This window comes from Crinia signifera, chromosome 11, assembly GCF_055691185.1.
Source record: "Crinia signifera chromosome 11, ASM5569118v1, whole genome shotgun sequence".
NCBI classification, from domain to species: Eukaryota; Metazoa; Chordata; class Amphibia; order Anura; family Myobatrachidae; genus Crinia; species Crinia signifera.
This window is the reverse complement of record NC_139227.1, coordinates 47,784,255-47,808,846: the sequence shown is the minus strand read 5'-3', so window position 1 is coordinate 47,808,846 and position 24,592 is coordinate 47,784,255. Positions and strand designations below refer to the sequence as shown.

General features: G+C 45.3%; 1 protein-coding gene across 2 annotated transcripts in view; it reads right to left on the bottom strand.

Annotated features, from left to right (window-relative positions):
- PEPD (peptidase D) overlaps window positions 1-24,592 on the bottom strand; it is a 177,179-nt gene that overhangs the window by 48,598 nt on the left and 103,989 nt on the right. For both annotated transcript variants that reach the window (XM_083165224.1, XM_083165225.1), the window contains one exon: window positions 10,621-10,689. In XM_083165224.1, the coding sequence (XP_083021350.1) occupies window positions 10,621-10,689 (69 nt within the window). The remainder of the gene's footprint in view (window positions 1-10,620; window positions 10,690-24,592) is intronic.

Here is a 24,592-nt window from a genome sequence, read left to right as displayed (position 1 = left end):
GGAGTGGGGGAGGTGTGAGGGGGTATTAGTGTGGGTAGGACAGGTGGGAGTGAGGGATGTGTGAGGGTGTTAAAGTGTGGGCAGTACAGGTGGGAGTCGGGCAGGTGTGAGGGTGTATTAGTGTGGGCAGTACAGGTGGGAGTAGGAGAGGTGTGAGGGTGTATTAGTGTGGGCAGTACAGGTGGGAGTAGGGGAGGTGTGAGGGTGTATTAATGTGGGCAGTACAGGTGGGAGTGGGGGAGGTGTGAGGGTGTATTAGTGTCAGTAGTACAGGTGGGAGTAGGGGAGGTGTGAGGATGAATTAGTGTGGGCAGTACAGGTGGGAGTAGGGGAGGTGTGAGGGTGTATTAGTGTGGGTAGTACAGGTGGGAGTAGGGGAGGTGTGAGGGTGTATTAGTGTGGGTAGTACAGGTGGGAGTAGGGGAGGTGTGAGGGTGTATTAGTGTGGGTAGTACAGGTGGGAGTAGGGGAGGTGTGAGGGTAGTACAGGTGGGAGTAGAGGAGGTGTGAGGGTGTATTAGTGTGGGTAGTACAGGTGGGAGAAGGGTAGGTGTGAGCTTGTATTAGTGTGGGTAGTACAGGTGGGAGCAGGGGAGGTGTGAGGGTGTATTAGTGTAGGTAGTACAGGTGGTAGTAGGGGAGGTGTGAGGGTGTATAAGTGTGGGTAGTACAGGTGGGAGAAGGGTAGGTGTGAGGGTGTATTAGTGTGGGTAGTACAGGTGGTAGTAGGGGAGGTGTGAGGGTGTATCAGTGTGGGAAGTACAGGTGGGAGAATGGTAAGGCTTTGTTGTGCTGCCCATTCACCTTCACTTATAGGCATGAGCCTTGGAAAAGCACCATTGGGTTGGGGGGGGGGGGGGGGGGGGGGGGGTATTGCGCTACACCAGGCATTCCCAACTACGGTCCTCAAGGCACACCAACAGTGCAGGTTTTAGTTATATCCAGGCTTGAGCACAGGTGACTTAATTAGTACCTGAGTGATTCTGATTAAACCATCTGTGCTGAAGCCTGGATATCACTAAAACCTGCACTGTTGGTGTGCCTTGAGGACCGTGGTTGGGAATGCCTGCGCTACACTCTAACCTTCAAGAAAAATGCCAGGTTGAAAAAAAATATATATATAAATTTTTGACCCAACGCTAATGGTGTGTACACACGGTAGATATGCCGTGCTATGCGAGTCCCCATGCGATCAGATCGTATCGGGACTCGCATAACACGGCATGCATGCAGTGGCACAATTTTGACTATATAGTGCAGATCTGCACTATATAGTATTGGCTGCCCTCTCTATTTGCCCGCCAACTTTCACTCACACGGGAGCGCGCATCGGCAGCGCATCGGGCTCGCAAGCCCTACAAAAGCATACAATCACCATCCAACTGCATGCGATATGGCTTCCGATGTTCACTATATGGGCAACATCGGAAGCCATATCGTACAGTGTGTACACACTATAACTCTCTTCCTGGTGCCTTATCTGAACCAACCGATCTTAAAAATCATGGAAAAATCAGAAAGAACCGGCCAAGGGAATATCCAACATAAAGGAGTCGCTGTATCAGATCTCTCCTTTCGGTGCTGGGACTGTACAGACCAGGTGCATAGGGGGAGAAACCCCACCACTGATGTACGATTATTGGGAATGAAGGGGTTGTATAAAGCATAAGACGCATTTGAACCCCTTTGCACATTTGCCGTCCTGTCACGTCCGATAAGGACAGCGCGATAACCAGGCCCCATGATACCAGACCACGCAGACAGGCTGTCATCCTCTAATGCCGCTTCCTGCACACAGACGTTCCCTTCCTCAGAGACGTGCCGACGTGAGGTGAGTAAGACCACGGATATGGGACATGTCTTCCCCGGGGACCCTGGCGTTCTCCCCTCACATATAAAATGCTGTTGATGCTCATGATGACCGGTCCTTGGGTACGGCTTTGGTTTACCGCACAAACCCATCAAGCGCCACTCACCAGACACGTATAAATCTCCGGGCTGTCCTCTGCTCTCCCCTGGAATCATTCCCTCCACCTTTGTTTTTAATCTTCTCCAAGCAAAAAAATGAAATGAAAAATAGATCCATCACAGCGGTTACATGTCTGCGTCTGTAACCTTTAAGCAGGCAAGATAAAGGACCTGTCACGCATTTACAAGCGGGGATGGTGAGATGGGCTCCAAATAAACAGCAGGGATCAGAGGTGGACGCTGTAACCTTGGGACATGCCGCTACCTCCTTGTATTCTATTTACACGTGCAGTTATATCTGTCAGTTACAATGTACAAGTGCCATTATTAGCCGATGTGCACTGTACCGTTCCTGGCTGCCACACATTGGGGTAGATGTATAAAGCCTTAAGGTGCCCATACATGGCGCAATGCGCTCTCCCGCGGGCATAGTAAAAAAAGTATGTGCTGCACATACTTTTTGTACTGCCCTCGGATTGCATCCCTTAAAGAGATACACGCGAGGGTGATAAAGAGAGATAAATGTCTAACCAATCACTGTAATGTTATAAGCTGTGTTTGAAAATGACAGTTAGGAGCTAATTGGCTGGATGTTTATCACTATCTCCCTCGAATTTATCTTCCCCATTATACCAACACATTAATGCATTTAAACAAAGCTGGTTAATAACAGCGGCAGCACTCCTATCAGAGAGGGTTCCCTTACACTGCATTTAAAACCCATGCGGTACATGCAAAATATGAGTACAGCAGATAGGCATACAGTGTAACCAAGACTCGTTAACTAGGCTGATAGGCATACGCCGTAACTAAGACTCACTAACTGCGGATAGGTATACACTGTAACTAAGGCTTACAAACTGCAATGATAGGCATACACTGTAACTAAGACTTACTAACTGCAATGATAGCAAGTCTTAGTTACAGTGTATGCCTATCATTGCAGTTAGTAAGCCTTAGTTACAGTGTATGCCTATCAGCGCAGTTAGTGAGCCTTAGTTAGTTTATGCCTATTAGCGCAATTAGTAATACTTAGTTACAGTGTATGCCTATCAGCGCAATTAGTAATACTTCGTTACAGTGTATGCCTATCATTGCAGTTAGTAAGTCTTAGTTACAGTGTATGCCTAACTGCAATGATAGGCATACACTGTAACTAAGGGCCTTATTTTGGTTCATTCTTTCTGACAAAATCCTTCTTAGATGGACAAAACCATGTGCACTGCAGGGGGGCAGATGTAACATGTGCAGAGAGAATTAGATTTGTGTGAGTAATTTTGTTTCTGTGCAGGGAAAATACTGACTGCTTTATTTTTACACTGCAATATAGATCTCACTTTGAAGTAAAACCCCACCGAAATCTAATTCTCTCTGCACAAGTAACACCTGCCCCACCTGCAGTGCACATGGTTTTGCCCATCTAAGAAGGATTTTGTCAGAAAGAATGAACCAAAATAAGGCCCTATGTATCACTACCTGCGCTGATAGGCATACACTGTAACTAAGTAACACTACCTGCGCTGATAGGCATACACTGTAACTAAGTATCACTACCTGCGCTGATAGGCATACACTGTAACTAAGTATCACTACCCGCGCTGATAGGCATACACTGTAACTAAGTATCACTACCTACGCTGATAGGCATACACTGTAACTAAGTATCACTACCTGCGCGGATAGGCATACACTGTAACTAAGTATCACTACCCGCGCTGATAGGCATACACTGTAACTAAGTATCACTACCTGCGCGGATAGGCATACACTGTAACTAAGTATCACTACCTACGCTGATAGGCATACACTGTAACTAAGTATCACTACCTGCGCGGATAGGCATACACTGTAACTAAGTATCACTACCTGCGCTGATAGGCATACACTGTAACTAAGTATCACTACCTGCGCGGATAGGCATACACTGTTACTAAGTATCACTACCTGCGCTGATAGGCATACACCTTTTACTAAGTATCACTACCTGCGCGGATAGGCATACACTGTAACTAAGTATCACTACCTGCGCGGATAGGCATACACTGTAACTAAGTATCACTACCTGCGCGGATAGGCATACACTGTAACTAAGTATCACTACCTACGCTGATAGACATACACTGTAACTAAGTATCACTACCTGCGCTGATAGACATACACTGTAACTAAGTATCACTACCTGCGCTGATAGGCATACACTGTAACTAAGTATCACTACCTGCGCTGATAGGCATACACTGTAACTAAGTATCACTACCTGCGCTGATAGGCATACACTGTAACTAAGTAACACTATCTGCGCTGATAGGCATACACTGTAACTAAGTATCACTACCTGCGCTGATAGGCATACACTGTAACTAAGTATCACTACCTGCGCTGATAGGCATACACTGTAACTAAGTATCACTACCTGCGCTGATAGGCATACACTGTAACTAAGTATCACTACCTGCGCAGATAGGCATACACTGTAACTAAGTATCACTACCTGCGCGGAAAGGCATACACTGTAACTAAGTATCACTACCTGCGCTGATAGGCATACACTGTAACTAAGTATCACTACCTGCGCTGATAGGCATACACTGTAACTAAGTATCACTACCTGCGCTGATAGGCATACACTGTAACTAAGTATCTCTACCTGCGCTGATAGGCATACACTGTAACTAAGTATCACTACCTGCGCGGAAAGGCATACACTGTAACTAAGTATCACTACCTGCGCTGATAGGCATACACTGTAACTAAGTATCACTACCTGCGCTGATAGGCATACACTGTAACTAAGTATCACTACCTGCGCTGATAGGCATACACTGTAACTAAGTATCACTACCTGCGCTGATAGGCATACACTGTAACTAAGTATCACTACCTGCGCTGATAGGCATACACTGTAACTAAGTATCACTACCTGCGCTGATAGGCATACACTGTAACTATGCCTATAGATATACTGTAATTTGGAATATATGCCATCATGTTACTCTGTATACAGTGCTTCCTATCTTTGCTTTAAACAGCGCTGCAGAACACTGCATCTACCTATACATATTAATAATATGTGATGTCAGCAAGTATGAATGACAGCAGTAATTATAGTACGACAGGGATTTCAAGAGATCGGAGATCTCTATCTCTGACCAGTTCCTCTGATGGTTTCCCCCTCGCGGCACAGAATAACAGGTTTAATAATACCAGGCTCACTGCTTCAGAGCCGGGAAAGCTGCTCTTTAATCTGCAGGAAATCACAGGTAAACATGACCGACGTCCCCGGCACAATCAAACGCCCTTTGCACGTTATCTACTTAAAATATCTTCTAATGTGTTCATTCTCTGTAAATGTCAGACGTGTCAATCTTCCTCTCTCCGGAAGGTGCAGCTGTCCCCAGCGATCTGTGTGCACACTGTGGTCTCCCGCGACTCACAGCGTCTCCGTGCATCTCTGATACGTGTTTATCACACTGTCCCGAGACACATCTCATGAATCAATCTCTGCCCGACGCTGATTTGTGAGGCACCGAGGGATACTGCCCGTCTCTTTTACCATGGAACATTGGCAGGCAGTAGCGCACGCAGGGGGGGTTTCCGAGTACCCAGAAACCCCCCCAGAAGTCTAAGGGCCCTAGGCTGAAAGCTGAGGGTCCCCTCTTTCCATGGGTACAAGAATTTTAAAAATCGGCCATTGGGAACCGGAGATATATGACTTCAAAGCAGTGGTCCCCATCCAAGCCTGTTAATTGCTCTTTCCAGTCAGATCTTTCAGGTTCTGTCTGACTTAGAGTTTTTCTGAGGGTATATTCCAAAAGCTGGGACTCTACCCCTTTGAAGAACACTAGCACCTTGTCTCTACTGTTCCCAGAACCAGAGATATCAGCCTTCCAGCAGCTGGTTGCTGCTCCAGCTCCACACACCTGGTATGTAGTTTTATATACTTGTTGGCAGATTGCTCTGCCTCCTGAACTCTGATCCCCTAGTCCCCAAAACCATTTGGTAGGTGGGATTCTCTAGTTTTTAATTCCATTAAAATCTAATGAATCTATTTCCAGGAACTGGAGATATCTGCAGTCAAGCAAGCTGTCCTCCCACCAGAAAATTATGGATAATAAGCCCACTCCACTATACACCCCTCCTCTGCATATTAAACATCCTCTACCACCCTGGAAGTTATGTAGTCAGGGCCCCTTCATTCAGCCCAATGCCCCCATCTCCCACCACATCTCCCACCATCTGTGCAGTAAAGGGGTAATTTGTGGAAATTACTGATCCAGGCCCTACATGCTGAGCAGTTGATATAATACCCCCTACCACTTGTGGGACATCAAAGCTTCCCCCACCCCTACCGCTGGAGGATCGGTAGGGGCCCCAATACATTGCTATGCCCAGGGGCCTACACTGCTGTTGATGCCCCTGTGTATGTATGTATATATATATATATATATATATATATATATGTGTATGTATGTATATATATATATATATATTTTTTTTTTATTATTATTTATATACATTTGGTCTATCTATAATACTTTAACTGACCCGGCATATACTGGGTCACCTAAGTGTCCATTTCCGTGCTTTGCTCCGCCCCTCTGGAAACCCCCTTCTGAAAATCCTGCGTTTGCCACTGGCAGGGGGGGGGGGGGGGGATTCTAGTTACACCACTGGGTCAACAGTCAAAAGGTCCATATGAGTTTTTAATTTGTTTTTGAGCAGACAAGTGATATTTCCTGCCGTAGCATCCACTAGGGCATTGGTTCCCAAACTGTGTGCCTAGGCACCCAGGGGTGCCTCAGGACACTTGCAGGGGTGCCTTGGGTTGGTGGACCAAGATCAATTCATATTATTTATGGTCAATGTACCAGGAAAAACCAGTGCTTGTGGCTGCCAATCATAATATATGTGGCCAAACAGAAGCAAATCCTGTCCCTCACCACATAACTGTGACATATACACACAATGTACTTAATTTAATATTTTCTGGATTTCTCGATAAGAAACATTTGGCCTAGGGTGCCTTGAGTATATTTTGATGCTCTAGGGTGCAGTGATTCCAAAAAGTTTGGGAACCACTGCACTAGGGCATGGAGGGAGAATAGAATAGTGCCCCGAAGTGCAGCAAGCCATGCAAGCGGACTCGGTACACGGTGACAGTGTAAATGTCGACTATGTGGACATTCAGGACAAAAAAATAAATACAAAATACAGCTTACTAACCCCCAATGCAGTGACTCCCTGGGGTGCCTTGGGGGATATGCAGGGGTTCCCAGGGTTGGTGGTCCAGGACCAATTCAAGATTTTTATGTCCATTATAATAGTCAAATTGTGGACAAACAGAAGTGAATCCTGTCCATTATCACATAACTAACCCTACAGGTGAGATATAAACACAATTTATTTAACTTAATATTTGTTTCTGACTTTCTCAATAAGAAACCTTTAGCCTAGGGGTGCCGCAAAAACATTTCTGATGCTTCGGGGTGCCGTGATTCAAAAACTTTGGGAAACCCTGTCCTATGCAGTGACACAGGCTACTAACCCCCGATGCAGTGACACAGCCTTCTAACCCCCGGTGCAGTGACACAGGCTACTAACCTCACATGCAGTGACACAGGCTACTAACCTTGCATGCAGTGACACAGCCTACTAACCCCCGATGCAGTGACACAGCCTACTAACCCCCGATGCAGTGACACAGCCTACTAACCCCTGATGCAGTGACACAGGCTACTAACCCCTGATGCAGTGACACAGCCTACTAACCTTGCATGCAGTGACAGCCTACTAACCCCTTATGCAGTGACACAGCCTACTAACCCCCATGCAGTGACACAGCCTACTAACCCCCGATGCAGTGACACAGCCTACTAACCCCCGATGCAGTGACACAGCCTACTAACCTCGCATGCAGTGACACAGCCTACTAACCCCTTATGCAGTGACACAGCCTACTAACCTTGCATGCAGTGACACAGCCTACTAAAGCCTTATGCAGTGAAACAACCTGCTAACCCCCAATGCAGTGTCACAACCTATTAACCCCCAATGCAGTGACACAGCCTACTAACCCCCAATGCAGTGACACAGCCTACTAACCCCCACTGCAGAAACACAGCTTACGAACCCCCCTATGCAGTGACACAGCCTACTAACCCCCATGCAGTAATACAAAAAAGTAACCCCCATGAATACAGCCTTACCCCTTATGCAGTAACACCGCCTACTATCCCCCCCATACAGTCACACAGCCTAACCCCCAACGCAGTCACACATCCTACTAACCCCCCACGCAGTCACACAGTCTACTACCCCCCCACGCAGTAACACCGCGTACTAACCCCCTATGAAACAATACAGCCTACTAACCCCCCATGAAGTGACACAGCCTACTTCTTACTTCTTACACCCCATGCAGTAATACAGCCTCCATACATGTATTAACACAGCCCTGACCAATAAGAGATTATTAATCAGGTTATGTTTGAGGGACTCGCACAGCACCATTACTCTGCACAATACAGTGCACATTACAACTTTGGTTCTTCATAAACCTCATCTTATTAAAACCATTTATTTCACATGCTGTAATACTCACAGAGACCAGACTGTATCCCACACTACACAGTATAAATATCACTGATCACCCAGCTGCTTCATGCAGGCATAACACTTATCACTCAGCTGCTCTAGGCCTGGTGCAGGCGTAATATCAGGTGTGGATCGTATTGTCGACACCATTTAGGTCAACAGTCATTAGGTCGACATCGTTGGGTCGACAGGTGGCAATGTCGACAGGTGTCTAGGTCAACAGGTGGCAAGGTCGACATGGGTTAGGTCGCAAGGTCATGTTTTTTTTTTTACTGTTTTTTTTACCAGAATGTCGACACAGTCGACATGGGCACAGTTGGAAGTCAACCGCAGCCGCTCGCAATGCTTCGGGCATGGTGCCTCACTGCGCTTGGCACACTTTTTATTCTCCCACCACGCCCTAGTTAATGGTAGGGCATGAAAATACCGCCTGTCGGCACATGTTGGCTCAAAAAAAACCCAACATGTCGACCTTCTGACCTGTCGACCTAACGTGTGTCGACCTTCACCCATGTCGACCTAGACACCTGTCTACCCAACGGTGTCGACCTAATGACTGTCGACCTAAGTGGTGTCGACAATACGACCTTATCCCGTAATATCATTGATCAATCAGCTGCTCTACGCCTGGTGCAGGTGTAGGTTATGGTATAAAACATAGACTGACGCATGGTCGACAGTCATATTGTCGACAGTCATATGGTTGACATGGAAACAGGCCGACATGGAAACAGGCCGACATGGAAACAGGCCGACATGGAAACAGGCCGACATGAGTTTTTAATGTTTTAAGGGCGTCTAAGTGTACCGGTTCCGCTCGCCATGCTTTGGGCTCGGCACACTATTTTATTCTCCTACCACGCTCTAGTGGTTGGTAGGGCATGAAATACTGCCTGTCGGCACATGTCGGCTCAAAAAAACAGTAAAAAAGAACCATGTCGACCTTCAGACCTAACCCGCGTCGACCTAGCGCTGTGTCAACCTAAAACCATGTCGACCTTCACCCATGTGTAATAACACTGATCACTCAGCTGCTCTATGCACGGTACATGCGCAATATCACTGATCACTCAGCTGCTCTATGCCTGGTGCATGCGTAATAACACTGATCACTCAGCTGCTCTATGCCTGGTGCATGCGTAAGAACACTGATCACTCAGCTGATCTATGCCTGGTGCAGGCGTAATATCACTGATCACTCAGCTGCTCTATGCCTGGTGCATGCGTAATAACACTGATCACTCAGCTGCTCTATGCCTGGTGCATGCGTAATAACACTGATCACTCAGCTGCTCTATGCCTGGTGCATGCGTAATAACACTGATCACTCAGCTGCTCTATGCCTGGTGCATGCGTAAGAACACTGATCACTCAGCTGCTCTATGCCTGGTGCATGCGTAATAACACTGATCACTCAGCTGCTCTATGCCTGGTGCATGCATAATAACACTGATCACTCAGCTGCTCTATGCCTGGTGCATGCGTAATAACACTGATCACTCAGCTGCTCTATGCCTGGTGCATGCGTAAGAACACTGATCACTCAGCTGCTCTATGCCTGGTGCAGGCGTAATATCACTGATCACTCAGCTGCTCTATGCCTGGTGCATGCGTAATAACACTGATCACTCAGCTGCTCTATGCCTGGTGCATGCGTAATAACACTGATCACTCAGCTGCTCTATGCCTGGTGCAGGCGTAATAACACTGATCACTCAGCTGCTCTATGCCTGGTGCATGCGTAATAACACTGATCACTCAGCTGCTCTATGCCTGGTGCATGCGTAATAACACTGATCACTCAGCTGCTCTATGCCTGGTGCATGCGTAAGAACACTGATCACTCAGCTGCTCTATGCCTGGTGCAGGAGTAATAACACTGATCACTCAGCTGCTCTATGCCTGGTGCTGGCGTAATATCACTGATCACTCAGCTGCTCTATGCCTGGTGCATGCGTAATAAAGATTTCTCTTGTATTCTCCCAGGTTGACATTCTGTATGTTGACATTTTTACTACACCCCATGCAGATGTGACTTCCTAAGGAATCTCTACATACCTGCCGCAGATACAGGTGTATGACGTGTGTCTCATTCCTCCACGTGCATAGCAATAGTGCAAAAACACACTGCAAGAGAAAAGAAGATCAATCATTAGGATTTAGGAAAATAAAAGTAACCAGTGACATCACCGACAATGCAGCCTATCCAGTCACTAGTAACCAGTGACATCGCCAACAATGCAGCCCATCCAGTCACTAGTAACCAGTGACATCACAGAGTGCAGCCAATCCAGTCACTAGTAACATCACTGAGAGTGCAGCCTATCCAATCACTAGGAACCAGTGACATCACTAAGAATATAGCATATCCAGGCACTAGGAACCAGTGACATCACTGAGAGTGCAGCCTATCCAATCACTAGAAACCAGTGACATCACTAAGGATATAGCATATCCAGGCACTAGGAACCAGTGACATCACTGAGAATGCAGCCAATCCAGTCACTAGTAACCTATGGCATCACTAAGAATGCACATTTACAACAAAACAAACAGACAGGAGACTTTGGTGGGGCACATGTGAAGCACGATTATAATTTTTTCAGTACAACTATAGACATTAAGTCTAGAATGCATAAAATAAAAAAGAAACCCAAAAAACACATAACCCACCCAATTAATGCCGTACCTCAAATATCTTTTCCCCTAAAATACAACAAACAAAACACAACAATCTCTGCCTTTATATTAGTGAATGGTTAAATCAATTTCCAATGTAAACGTAGATCTTGCTTGAAGTTTATTAAATGTTAAATAACATAATAACATGCTTTAAAAAAGTTTCACCCCCGAATGAGCCGCTGTTTAGTCTTCACAGATAACAAGCGCACTTAGATCCACGGTGTCAGAAGTTTTCTGGCAGCTATAGTAAATATGCATGGAGTGTAATTAGTGTGAGATTACAGGGTTCCGGCATTACAGCAGCACAAGTTCCATGCATTTCTACACTGTTAATTTTGCTAAAATAAATAACTGCAGCAGCCAATGTTTTGGCGCCTAATCAAAGCAGCGCAGATTTCATGGAGACAATCCCAGAGGAGGAACATTGTTTTATCTGCGCTTCAGCCGACAGGATGAAATGGAGAAACTGGCAGCGGCTGGGAGTAAGAGAAGAGCTGTCATTCTGCCTTCTACGCCACAAGCTTATTGTTAAGACGGTCGATAATATTTGGGTGTTTACTTACTCTTTGCAGGAGTTTGTATCCATGTATTATTAGTATCCTAAAGCAGTGGTTCCCAACCTTTTTTCTCTCCCGTACCCCTTGATTAGGCTTTTCATTGATAAGTACCCCCTCCTCTCATTTTGAAATATGGACAGTACTTAGCGGTATGCGGATCCTTATGCATGTCCTTATATCATGGAGGAGTGGAGGAGTAGTATACAGCAAGGAATCATGCCCTTCTGTGTCTAGACACTGGTTGCGTATTATCTCAAAGATTCCCGCTAACACTGGTAGGATTAATGCCGTTGCTTCCTCCACCTTTGTCAGTGCTGGGCAGATGACTGCTGATGTCTGAGGGCAGCATGTGAAGCTCCCAGTGGATTGCTGGTCAGGCATATGACACAACATGGTTTGTCTCCATGGCAATGGGTCTTCTTCAGCCATCAAAATACCTTTTCATCGTCCGCCATTACTAATATTATTTTCAAGTACCTGGTCTGCGGAGTACCCCCAGGGGTACTAGTACCCCAGGTTGGGAACCACTGTCCTAAAGGATGACGACACCATTAGCTGTGAGGCAGGTAGCATTACTTCCTCACTGCCCCGTTTTATGGGGATGCATAATTTGACTGGCGGGTGGAATCCCAAAGGTGGGAATGCCAACAGGGGTTGGGTAAGTATACTAAGAGTTAGGGGTTAGATTACCTCACCCTAACCAACCCCCCGCTAGTGCCCAACCCCCGTACCCCACCAACTTAACCCCCTTATGGCTCACAGCTTAACCCTAACCTTTCAAACCCCCCCCCCCCCCCACTACAGCCAAAAACCCCTTCTAGTGCCTAAACCTAACCCCACCCCCCCTTCCAGACCCTTACCTGGCCCAATATACTTAAGTTCGGCATCCCAGCAGTTGGTGTTTTGCTGCCAGCTTCTTAATTGATGTTAGGTTTCAGCTACGGTTTCCCCGGGAGTAAGGACGCTGGCGTCGGTATAGTGAACACTGGTATCCACTTTTATGCACTCCCCATATCTAATGAGTTTCTGCTGGGTGCTTCCGCTTCCTCATACAATCCAAACATACACGGTTAGGTTAATTGTTTGGGGACAGGATAAAAATTAACCCTAGTGTGTGTGTGTATTAATTTAGGAGGGAATATAGATTGTAAGCTCTGCGGCAGCAGGGACTGTGTGTTTAAAGTAAATAACTTAATAAGTTAAATATCTCAGGCCAGGAGCCTAGAGGACGAGGAGACCACAATCCTAGGTACTTGTTTCCTAGCACGGCCACACCGATTTAGATCGGGGTGGTCGTGTCGGAAAAATCGGGTCGATCGCATCGCATGCGATTTGGTCGCATGCGATGCGATCGACGCGACCGACCGATTTTGGACCCGATTTTTTTCATTGAATCCAATGTAAATTGGGTCCCTGGGACCTAATTTTACATTGGATTAAATGAAAAAAATTTCAAACCCCCCCAAATGTAAGCGCGTAAACTCCAGCCCACGACAGATGACAACCCGAAGCGTGGCGAGCGCAGCGAGCCCGCGAGGGGCGGCGGTACGCGTCCTCCGACCTTTTCATGCCCTACTATCCACTAGGGCGTGGAGTGAGAATAGAATAGTGTGGCGAGCGCAGCGAGCCACCGAGCCCGAAGCGTGGCGAGCGCAGCGAGCCCCGCGAGGGGACGCGGATACCTTCACAGGTAAACGCGTCCCTTCGCGGGCTTCACAGGTGTCCGCGTCGCCACGGACACCTGTGAAGCCCGCAAGGGGACGCGTTTACCTGTGAAGGTATCCGCGTCCCCTCGCCACGCTTCGGGCTCGGTGGCTCGCTGCGCTCGCCACACTATTCTATTCTCACTCCACGTCCTAGTGGATAGTAGGGCATGAAAAGGTCGGAGGACGCGTACCGCCGCCCCTCGCGGGCTCGCTGCGCTCGCCACGCTTCGGGTTGGCGTCTATTGTGGGGTGACGACGGGGACATCTATAATGTGAAATGGGTCATATTGGCCCATTTCACATTTTTTCACAATTTTTCACCATTTCAATGTTAAAAATTTTTTTAACATTGAAGCCTATGCAAAAATCGGGGGCATCGCGTCGCATCGCGTCGGGACCAATGTTAATGGTCCCGACCAACGCGATGCCCCCGATATTTTAACTTTCCCGACAAGATTTCAATGTTAAAATATTTTTTAACATTGAAGCCTATGGAAATATCGGGGGCATCGCGTCGGTCGCGTCGGGACCAATGTTAATGGTCCCGACCGACGCGATGCCCCCGATATTGTATCCTAGCCGGCAAAATGGACCTGATTTCAAAAGAAATCGGGTCCATCGGGGGTAATCGTGTCCCTTAAGTAAGGGACACGATTACTCCAGATTGTGGCCGTGCTAGGAAACAAGTACCCAATCCTACACCAGAACAACCGTCACATCTACAAAGCTTATTGGAACGGATCTGCCCAATAGGCACACAAGCTGGAAGACCCTGGTTTCTCGGAGGACAATACGGCTACACACATGGCCTCATAGGGGTTATCTTCTGGCCATAACAACATGAAATAATAATATCTAGTATTAGATCTCTATGGGGGCAGCGTGCTCACCTTAGCCAAAAAGAAGAGTCTATTGTCATCGCAACTTCAAGGTGAATTTAATTCATGGGCATAAACATTATTTTTGGGTCCTTTGTCTCTAATTGGTCTGGTCTGGTCTACCCCCCCTCCACCTCCCATATGTATGCAGATCAAGACAGGCCACCTAAAAGAGTGTCCAGCACAGAGGGGCAGATTTATTAAGCTCGGTGAAGTGATAATCTGTCTGGTTTTTATCACCGGCCAATCAGCTCCTACCTGACCTGTCATTGTTCAAACCAAGCCTGTAACTTCACAGGTAGGAGCTGATTGGCCGGTGATAAAAACCAGACAGATTATCACTTCACCGAGTTTAATAAATCTGCCCCTCAGACCTTTAAATTGTAAATTGTACTGGGCAATTTGTGGCACTGTGCCGCATGCCATAAGTACATGGATTTCCAATATACATAAATAAATCCAGGAATTGGATCATATCATTTCAGCACTAGTACATAATAAAAAGGTAATAAATAAGAAGTGATAAGAAAAGGAAGAATCATGAGCAAACATGGGGGGGGGGGGGGGTCCTATCAGTGTGGGGCAGTAATTAATCTAATGAGCCCACTACAGTACATTACAGTCAATTAACATCTAGACAGGTTTATGTAGCTTTCCACAGCCACAACGTAAACACGTCAGCTATCAAACTGATTGCAAGGTGTTAATTGTCTTACAAGATGCAGTTGTGATACAATACACACAAGTCAGGCATGGATGATAAGATTACAACCAACCCAAAGACAGAAACCTGTCACCGTGTCAGACACACAATCTCTTTATTGAAAGCAACACAACTGTCTTATTAGATCTCATCAGTGTAATCTATATTCCACGCCGGCTATTCCCAAACCTATCATTATGCACCTTCGCCCCCCTTGGATTTAGAGAGTTCATCACTAATTTATTGTGGTGATTATAATCTTGGTGCAGCACATCCACCGTGGTACGGAGCCAAAGTCTTTGTAGCGCATCCCAAATCTAAGGTATGACTGACAGCGCGGAAGGTGAAGTATTCAGAATCGACCCTGGAGAAAACCCACTCGAATCGAGCCCTCCGGTAAAATAGAGCTGGATTGTTAAGATCAGCCAGAATCTTAAATTAAAATAAAGAGACAGAAAAAAAAAAAATATATATATATATATAGTTATAAAAAAACGCTGTGCAAAATGGGGAAGTAACAGCGTGTGTTTGATTTTCGATGAAGTACATATCTACGGATGCCAAAGTATTATAATAGTTTCCAGGGAGACTTTGCTGCTACGCTGTTGAATCTACGCACGTCGGCATATGTCAGAGGGCTATAATCCCAATTAAGAAGTCGATGCCACATGCAGAAAAACAAGTACTGTAGTGCCGTCAGATAATACAGAATAATGGAGATATTTCCAGTGTTAAGTCCTTGGAAACAGGGTTAAAGTTGGCGGCTATGCAGATCAAACAAAACAAAATAGTGACGTGTGGTCTCCCAATTGCCATCATAATGGGCCGCTGTCTTTGAATGATTTTTGTCGATGATGTCATAGGTTACTGCTGTCATCTGTTCCATCACATGGAAATGGAAAGACGTGTCCTTTAACACTGTGGTTTCAATTGCACCAACTTGCCCCTCTTTACATGCCAGATCCTGGGCGACCATTGGACTTCATTAATTCCTGCACAGTTAATAAGGAGTAGGTCATATTTAAAAGGCCCCCATACACTCATGCAATTCATCCAAGGGTACAATCTCCCATGAACTCCCCATAAGCTTCCAGTGCGGCAGGATTGCATACGATACATCATATGTGGTTCATTTTTATTTATTTATTAACAGTTTCTTATATAGCGCATACATATTCGCGCTTTACAGAGTATATTTGAACATTCACACCAGTCCCTGCCCCAGTGGGGCTTACAATCTATATTCCCTATCACATATACACACACACACACACAGACATTCTAGGGTTCATTTTGTTAGGAGCCAAATAACCTACCAGCATATTTTTGATTTATGGGAGGACACCGGAGTACCCATAGGAAACACACGCAAGTACAGGGAGAATATACAAACTCTGCACGGGGCCATGGTGGGAATGGAACCCATGACCTCAGTGCTGTGAGGCAGTAATGCTAACCATTACACCGTCCGTGCTGCTTTTGCATGCTGGTATTTTGTATTTAAACCGCCTTAATGTCAAAACTGCCGCAAACCACCAATTTGGAAGCAACCTATAAAAACATTATTGCGCAGATTTTTTTTATTTCGTGTAAAAAATAGAAACCATCAAGGGGGTGGGGGTGAAATTCACAATAAAGGTTTTCATGTATGTACACGTGTGGATATTCCTGCATAGATCATACAATAATGTGATGGTATTTATTGGATATGTTGTACCTCCATGTTTGCCAAATGTGAAGACTTATATACTCAATAACTGTGCAATTAATTTGATCACGCTGTACCATGTTTACTCTTTTCAATAAAAAACAACTTTATAAAAAAAAAAAATAGAAACCATCATATTTACCAATAATCGGTTTCCCAAACTGCCTAATAAAATAAGGCAAGTTACCTCAAAAAGCATCCTGTTTGCACTATCTGGCCAGTTAGCAGTATCCAAATCCTAATACACTGGCATTAAAAAGAAAAGAGAATAACTGACATGCTATGCTTTTTTATTTGATCTTTTTGTCCTTTTGGATTTTGTCTAAGAGTTTTGGAATGTGCCTTATGCTATTGTCTGGGCAATACACCACTAAGTTCTACTTTTTTTCTCTATTCTTAACAAAACAGAGTAGTGAGTCGGGGTTAAGACAGGAAATTACATTTTTATCTTCCTGCTTTGTACATAAAAAAAATCATTTTCTGGGTTTGCTTCTCCTTTAGTAACAAACTTGCTAACAATCTCGTACATCCTGGAGCTGAACTGCTATATACATGTCCATTTTTGATAGTTTGGCCAAACTTTGCTAGTGAAAGACCGTATAAAACGTACTATATCTTGTCAAACAGTCCCCAGTGGCATATAAATCAGAGGTGCTTTACGGCCTGATAAGACTTTTGGTACAATGATGGATTTCTTGCACATACAGTAGTTCTATAAAAGTAACACTACAGCTGCAAGAGGACATAAAAGGGGATTTCTTAACAGTACGAAATAGACATGACTGGATGACAATCCCTCCGATTTCTGGTTTGTTCACCCACGAAGAGAGAAAGAGGTTTCTAAGCAATACAGGTCGAGTATCCCGTATCCGAATATCCGTTATCCGAATTATTCCGAAATACGGACATTCCAGAAAGTTTTTTGCTAAAAACTCACTGGGGACATATGTAACAGCATCACTGGGGACATGATATGTAACTGGCACTATATATGTGCAAGACAATGATTGCTTGGCATTCAAATTCAGTGCTGAGATAGTACACACATTTTGTTTCACGTTTTGAAACCTTGTTTTTTGAACAATTAAAATATGTTTGTGTGTATTTTATGTGGTAATAAAATATATTTGTGTGTATTTTATGTGGTAATAAAATATATTTGTGTGTATATTATGTGTTTATACAGCATAAATGCAAGATACTTCAAAATACATCATTGAAATATTAAAATATTCCGAAATACGGAATAATCCGTTATCCAAAATTCTCCTGGTCCCGAGCATTTTGGATACGGGATACTCAACCTGTAATAGGGAATCTTTATCAATTATTCTACCAGACTATTATAGGAGATGTATGTACAACTAAAATGGGGGGGGGGGGGAAACAAGCACAAGGTCAACCTCTTGCTTGTGTCAATCTTTTGTCACTGCCGACCTTGTGGTTCCAGCATGCCCTGCAACAGCTTTAGCATGGCCAAATAGTGAAACTGTAGCAGGGCATGCTGGGATATGTAGTTTAAAAGCTAGCACGATTTCGAATCCAGTAACAACAGAAATAGATTCCGTGAGGGTAACGGGATCCTCATCACTAATTCTATGAAAACGGAAAAGTAATCTAGAGCAGTACAATTGGTTTCTTAAAGTAAAAAGTATAATAATGAATAATTTGGGGAATCGTTTCCTTCCACTTCCATACTGTAAAACATACAGTTCATAGACTGCAGAGACGTTCTGTAATTCAGAAATGATTCTGCTCTAGGCCAGCGCAGAACCTGCTGCGAAATCCCCACAGGCCTCAATTACAGCCAACACTACACAGATCCCAAATCGCACAGTAATACAGTGTTTATTTACGCTGCCTGATTACATATCAGCATTTCCTTGTTTACTTGTGGACTGAGCACACTGCACAGGCTCGCAATCTGACGGGGAGCGGGTGCAGGTCACGTTAGGCGGGTAGATGGTAGTTACACTTAGACTGATAGGTGGTGGGTGGGAGAGTGTAATTGGTAAGCTGGTGGCGCTAGGGGGCGGCACTTACAAAATAAGCAGTGAAAATATGGGATACTGTACTTTACATTGGTTTAAAAATGAAATGCGTAACATTGGCCGTGGGTCCATTGGTTTTTTTCCCCTTAAACAATTGTTGCTTTTATGTATACAATGTAACACACAATATAATGGTTTTGATTAACAAACTGTAACAAACCACAGTATTTTAAACATCATTTGATACAAAAATATAAAGGGCTTAACCTTTTATGATCCGATGTAAAATTAAACGGACATTATTAAAAAAAATGTGATTGAGTAGACTGTATTGTGACAAAGGCTGCCATTCGAATCCAATTAAATGCACGAAAATACTGTGAACATTTTCCAGCAGATGGTAGAGCATCAAAATGTTAAATCCGAACGAATCAGTGTTTAGGTGTCAGAGCTATTCAATTAGTGGTGAAAAGTCATCCGGTGCAAAAACAGTTTGTCGCTTTTTTTCCAGGTTTCCACCAAAATATATATTAATTTTACAGGATACTCTATTAGGACATCTATAAAAAAAATAGATTTTCTCTTGAAAATCTGTGAAACCTGTGTGTCTTTGTCACTGAAACCCATTTTGCACAATGAAACGAAATCCCAGATAAGCTGTGGGTCATGGTGGTTTATCAGGGCTAATTGGATAGCCCCTGGTGGATATATATATATATATATATATATATATATATATATATATATAGAGATATATATATATATATATATATCTATATCTATATAGATATATATATATATATATATATCTATATATATATATCTATATCTATATATATCTATATCTATATCTATATATATATATATATATATATATATATATATATAGAAAAAAGCAGGAATAGGTGCGCTGGCACCTTTGCTCAAACAGAGCTGTTTTACACAGTTCACAGTCTATAGGCACGTGTCCTCAAATTCTGGACCGTCGCTCCTCTTCCTCGCTCCCAATTCCCAAGGGGAACACAGCAGCAGGGCCAGCCATATCACAGCAAATTAATAGACTGAAATTTGAGCTTTTTGGCCATGTGTCTAAAGGATGACCATAAGACCTTGGACACAAAACGCTTTACCAGGGGCTCATTCCTAAAGGGGTGTGGCTAGTTGCCTGAAGCGGTGGGGCCAGCAACCACAGAGGCTTGGGACATTAGAGACCATGTAATTGGCCCAATAATAGAGTAACAATGTATATGTGTGCACAGTATGAAACCTGACATTAGAGAAAGCAGTCCAGCCCGTCAGGAATTTCCCATCACCCAGTGGGCCAGTCCAGCACTGCAATAATATCGGTATGAATGACTGCATACAGTATAATTGAACTTTAAAGATCCACAATGTGGCAAAAATAAATCATTGTGCGACAAGGAAGTGCGCTGATCTGACGCTGCACATTTGAATCCTTGTTCCCGGTTATATCCTGTACACATCTGATGACCTGACAGTAATTCATTTTTCTCCACACGGCACTAATGGAGAGCGGTTCACAGTTCCTTGCACGGTAATGCTAAACACAATCTGGAGAGTTCGGAGGACGCTTTTCATTATTACCACCAATAACACAGCAGACCGGTTTGAGGACGGTTCCACTCTTGAGTCACTGCGGGTCCCAAATCATTTTTGCTGGCGAGGCTGTGAAATAACTGGGGAACGTTTCCAAATAAATTGTATTTATGTCTCTTACAATTACAGTCACTAAGGAAGGGACACAGCTGGAACACACACACAAAAAGCAATTCATTCAAAAGCAAAGATACAGAAAGGTGTGTACAGACTAGAAGCAAATCATATATATATATATATATATATATATATATATATATATATATATATATGATCTGCTTTCCTTGTAGAACTAACATTGCATCACAGTGTAGGATCTGCATATAAACCAATGAGACGCATGCAGTCACTGCATATCAACCAATGAGACATATATAATCACTGCAGGCAATCTCTGTTCTTAGAAAGATGGAAGATTATTGGTTGCTGTGGGTACATGCAAATAATTTGCTCCCAAAAGTAAAGGCCCATTACTCATTAGAGTTACATTAAATGCCAGAAGCACCACATGTCCAATGGGGATGTAAGATGCCGGAGGATGGAAGACCGGTGCCAGAATCCCAGCAACAGACACAGAAAATGTAAGTAGGTCTGGGTTGCAGGAGGGGAGGTTAGGGTTAGGCTGCAGGGAGGAGAGGTTAGGGTCAGGATGGGGAAAGGGCTGGTTAAGGTTAGACTGCAGGAGGGGAGGTTAGGCTGCAGGAGAGGAGGGTTAAGGTGCGTACACACAGGGCAATATGATCACTGGCAATATATTGCTCAGCAATCATATTGCTCAGTGTCCCATTTTCATCTGCGACCAGAGATGGTTGCAGATGAAAATGTCACACTGTCGGGAGAAGAGGCAGTGGAAGTCACTGGTCGGAGGAGCATGCTCCTCCGACCAGCGACCATTCAGGGGCTGAAAACGGGAGCGCGCACCCGGCGATTTATAGCTGGTGCACACTCCAATCACTGGCAATATGGTCGCTCAGCGACCATATTTCCAGCGATATTTGCTCCTGTGTGTGCACAGCCTTAGGGTTAGGCTACAGGAGGGGAGGTTAGGGTTAGGCTACAGGAGGGGAGAGTTAGGCTACAGGAGGGGAGGGTTAGGGTCAGGATGAGGGAAGGGCTGGTTAGGATTAGGCTGCAGGAGGGGAGGGTTAGGCTGCAGGAGGGAGGTTAGGGTCAGGATGGGAAAAGGGCTGGTTAGGAATAGGCTGCAGGAGGGGAGGTTAGGATCAGGATGGGTAAACGGGCTGGTTAGGTTTAGGGGGAGGTTAGGGTTAGGCTGCAGGGATGGGGAGGTTAGGGTTAGGCTGCTGGGGGAGGGCTACGCTATAGGGAGGAAAGGGTTAGGGTTAGGCTGCAGGGAGGGGAGGTTAGGGTAAGGCTGCAGGAGGGGGAGGTTAGGGTTAGGCTGCAGGGAGGGGGAGGTTAGGCTGTAAGGAGGGGCGGCTAGGCTGCAGGAAGGGGAGGTTAGGGTTAGGCTGCATGAGGGGAGGTTAGGGTTAGGCTGCAGGAGGGGAAGTTGGGCTGCAGGTGGGGGAGGTTAGGGTTAGGCTGCAGGGAGGGGGAGGTTAGGGTTAGGCTGCAGGGAGGGGGAGGTTAGGGTTAGGCTGCAGGAAGGGGGAGGTTAGGGTTAGGCTGCAGGAAGGGGGAGGTTAGGGTTAGGCTGCAGGAAGGGGGAGGTTAGGGTTAGGCTGCAGGAAGGGGGAGGTTAGGGTTAGGCTGCAGGGAGGGGAGGTTAGGGTTAGGCTGCAGGGAGGGGAGGTTAGGGTTAGGCTGCAGGGAGGGGAGGTTAGGGTTAGGCTGCAGGGAGGGGAGGTTAGGGTTGGGCTGCAGGTGGGGGAGGTTAGGGTTAGGCTGCAGGAGGGGAAGGTTAGTGTTAGGCTGCAGGGAGGGGAGGTTAAAGTTAGACTGTGGGAGGGGAGGTTAGGGTTAGACTGTGGTAGGGGAGGTTAGGCTGCAGGAAGGGGAGGTTAGGGTTTGTCTGCCGGGAGGCTTAGGGGTTAAGCTATGGTAGGGGAGGATAGTGTTAGTTCGAGGGGCAAGCAAGTGACTAGTAAACTCTGATTCCAACATGGGCTGTTCTGTGTATAGTCAAACTGTACAAAGATCCAGACACAATTTAGGTAATGTGTGAGCTCAGACTACACCCTTATAAATAAATCAGCTGTAACTTTGTAGGCTGGTCCAAAATTCAGATTGCATAGACCAGTGGTTCCCAAACTTTTTTTTAATCACGGCACCCTAGATCATCAAAACGTTTTCAAGGCACCCCTAGGCCAAATGTTTCTTAATTTAATATTTTTTTTCTAAAATTTCTCAGTAAGCACATTGTGTGTATATGTCACAGTTTTTGAGGGACAGGATTTGCTCCTGTTTGTCCACATAGATTATGATTGGCAGCCACCAGCACTAGTTTTGCCTGTTACATTGACCATTAATATTATGAATTGATCCTGGGCCAGGTCCACTAACTCAAGGCACCCCTGCAAGTGTCCTGAGGCACCCCAGGGAGCCTAGGCACACAGTTTAGGAACCACTGGCATAGACAAAAGCGATGTCGCCGAGGTGTTAGGCAATCGATATCTCATGCCTCAATGACTAAATAGAAGAAATATCATTTTGACAACTGTACAGTAAAACATCCTCTGCTTTTTGCAGCATACTCCTAGATAAGGCGGTGCTGGCCCGGTACAATGCAGTGTCATCCTCTCCTCTGACACTGACATTAGCCGAAAAGCAACATCTACCAAAAAAGAACAAGGCATCAATAATCAGGAGCTCTCCATGTACCGCACAGCAGGCGTGACGAGAACCTAACACAAGAGGAACAGCAAGGGGTGTTCGCCAGTGTCAAGTTTAAAAGCCCTAAATGACATGTTTTGGCATCTGGGAAAACGTAGACATCCAGAAGCCGCACCGGAATACACAAGGGATGTAGACAGCTTCTGTAGTCCGGAGACGTTCAGGTAGAGGGGTGGGTGTGTGGGGGGTCCCATAGCCTAAACACTGGCTGCAGTTTGGGGAGGTGCACGGAGCGCCTGTCTAGAAAATAAGTAATTATAGCACAAAATGCCAGTCATCTCCTAAAACTCACAGAGCCTCAGAGATCCCGGCGAGATGGCGCAAACAGCAGGACATCACAATAACTAAGTGATGACAACTAAAATCAGATTGGTTGTTTCCAAGGCTTTCAGGGTGTCAAAGTATATAAAGGATGCGTCAGAATCTGTTGTAGCATTTGTAAATAACTCAGCAAATACGGGTTGGGATCATTTGGTCTATTGCATTATGGTAGAAAGTCATTAGGTCGAATCCATTAGGTCGACATGCTAAAAGGTCGACATGGGAAAAGGTCGACATGATTCTAGGTCGAAAGGTCATTAGTTCGACAGGTCATTAGTTCGACATTGTCTATGTCGACATTCACAAGGTCGACATGGGGTTTTTCACTGTTTTTTTTTTACCTGAATGTCAACACAGTCGACATGGACACAGTTTAAAGTGCACTGCATCCCCTCGCATCGCTCGCTACGCTCGGCACACTATTTTATTCTCCCACCATGCCCTAGTGGATGGTAGGGCATGAAATACCGCCTGTCGGCACATGTTGGCTCAAAAAACAGTGAAAAACTCCATGTCGACCTTGTGAATGTCGACATAGACAATGTCGAACTAATGACCTTGTCGAACTAATGACCTGTCGAACTAATGACCTTTCGAACTACAATCATGTCGACCTAGAGTCATGTCGACCTTTTAGCATGTCGACCTAATGGATTCGACCTAATGACTTTCTACCATAATGCAGTAGACCAAATGACCGCATCCCAGCAAATACAGTAACATAAATATGTGACGTATCCCAGGCGACTGTGCCAACCGCATTCTTTCCCCGGCAATAACTGGGGAAATAGATTCCTCCACATGTGCAGAACAGATGTCCTGCTGCTAATCCGGATCCCAGGCTGCGATGCAGTGGTGTGTGAGCGCTAACATTACGGCCTAATGCGCGGCACATAATGCTGTGTGAGTGGTACGCCAAGGAGCATTGCACCTGTACTGTTAGTACAAGCAGAGTAACTTAGTCCCCACCCAGCAACCCCTCCCCTGACCACTATTAGGCTGATCTCCCATGGGTTTCTGCAGAAAAGGGGGGTGGGGTGGACTGACTAGTTCCTCCTAGGGGGAGGAGCC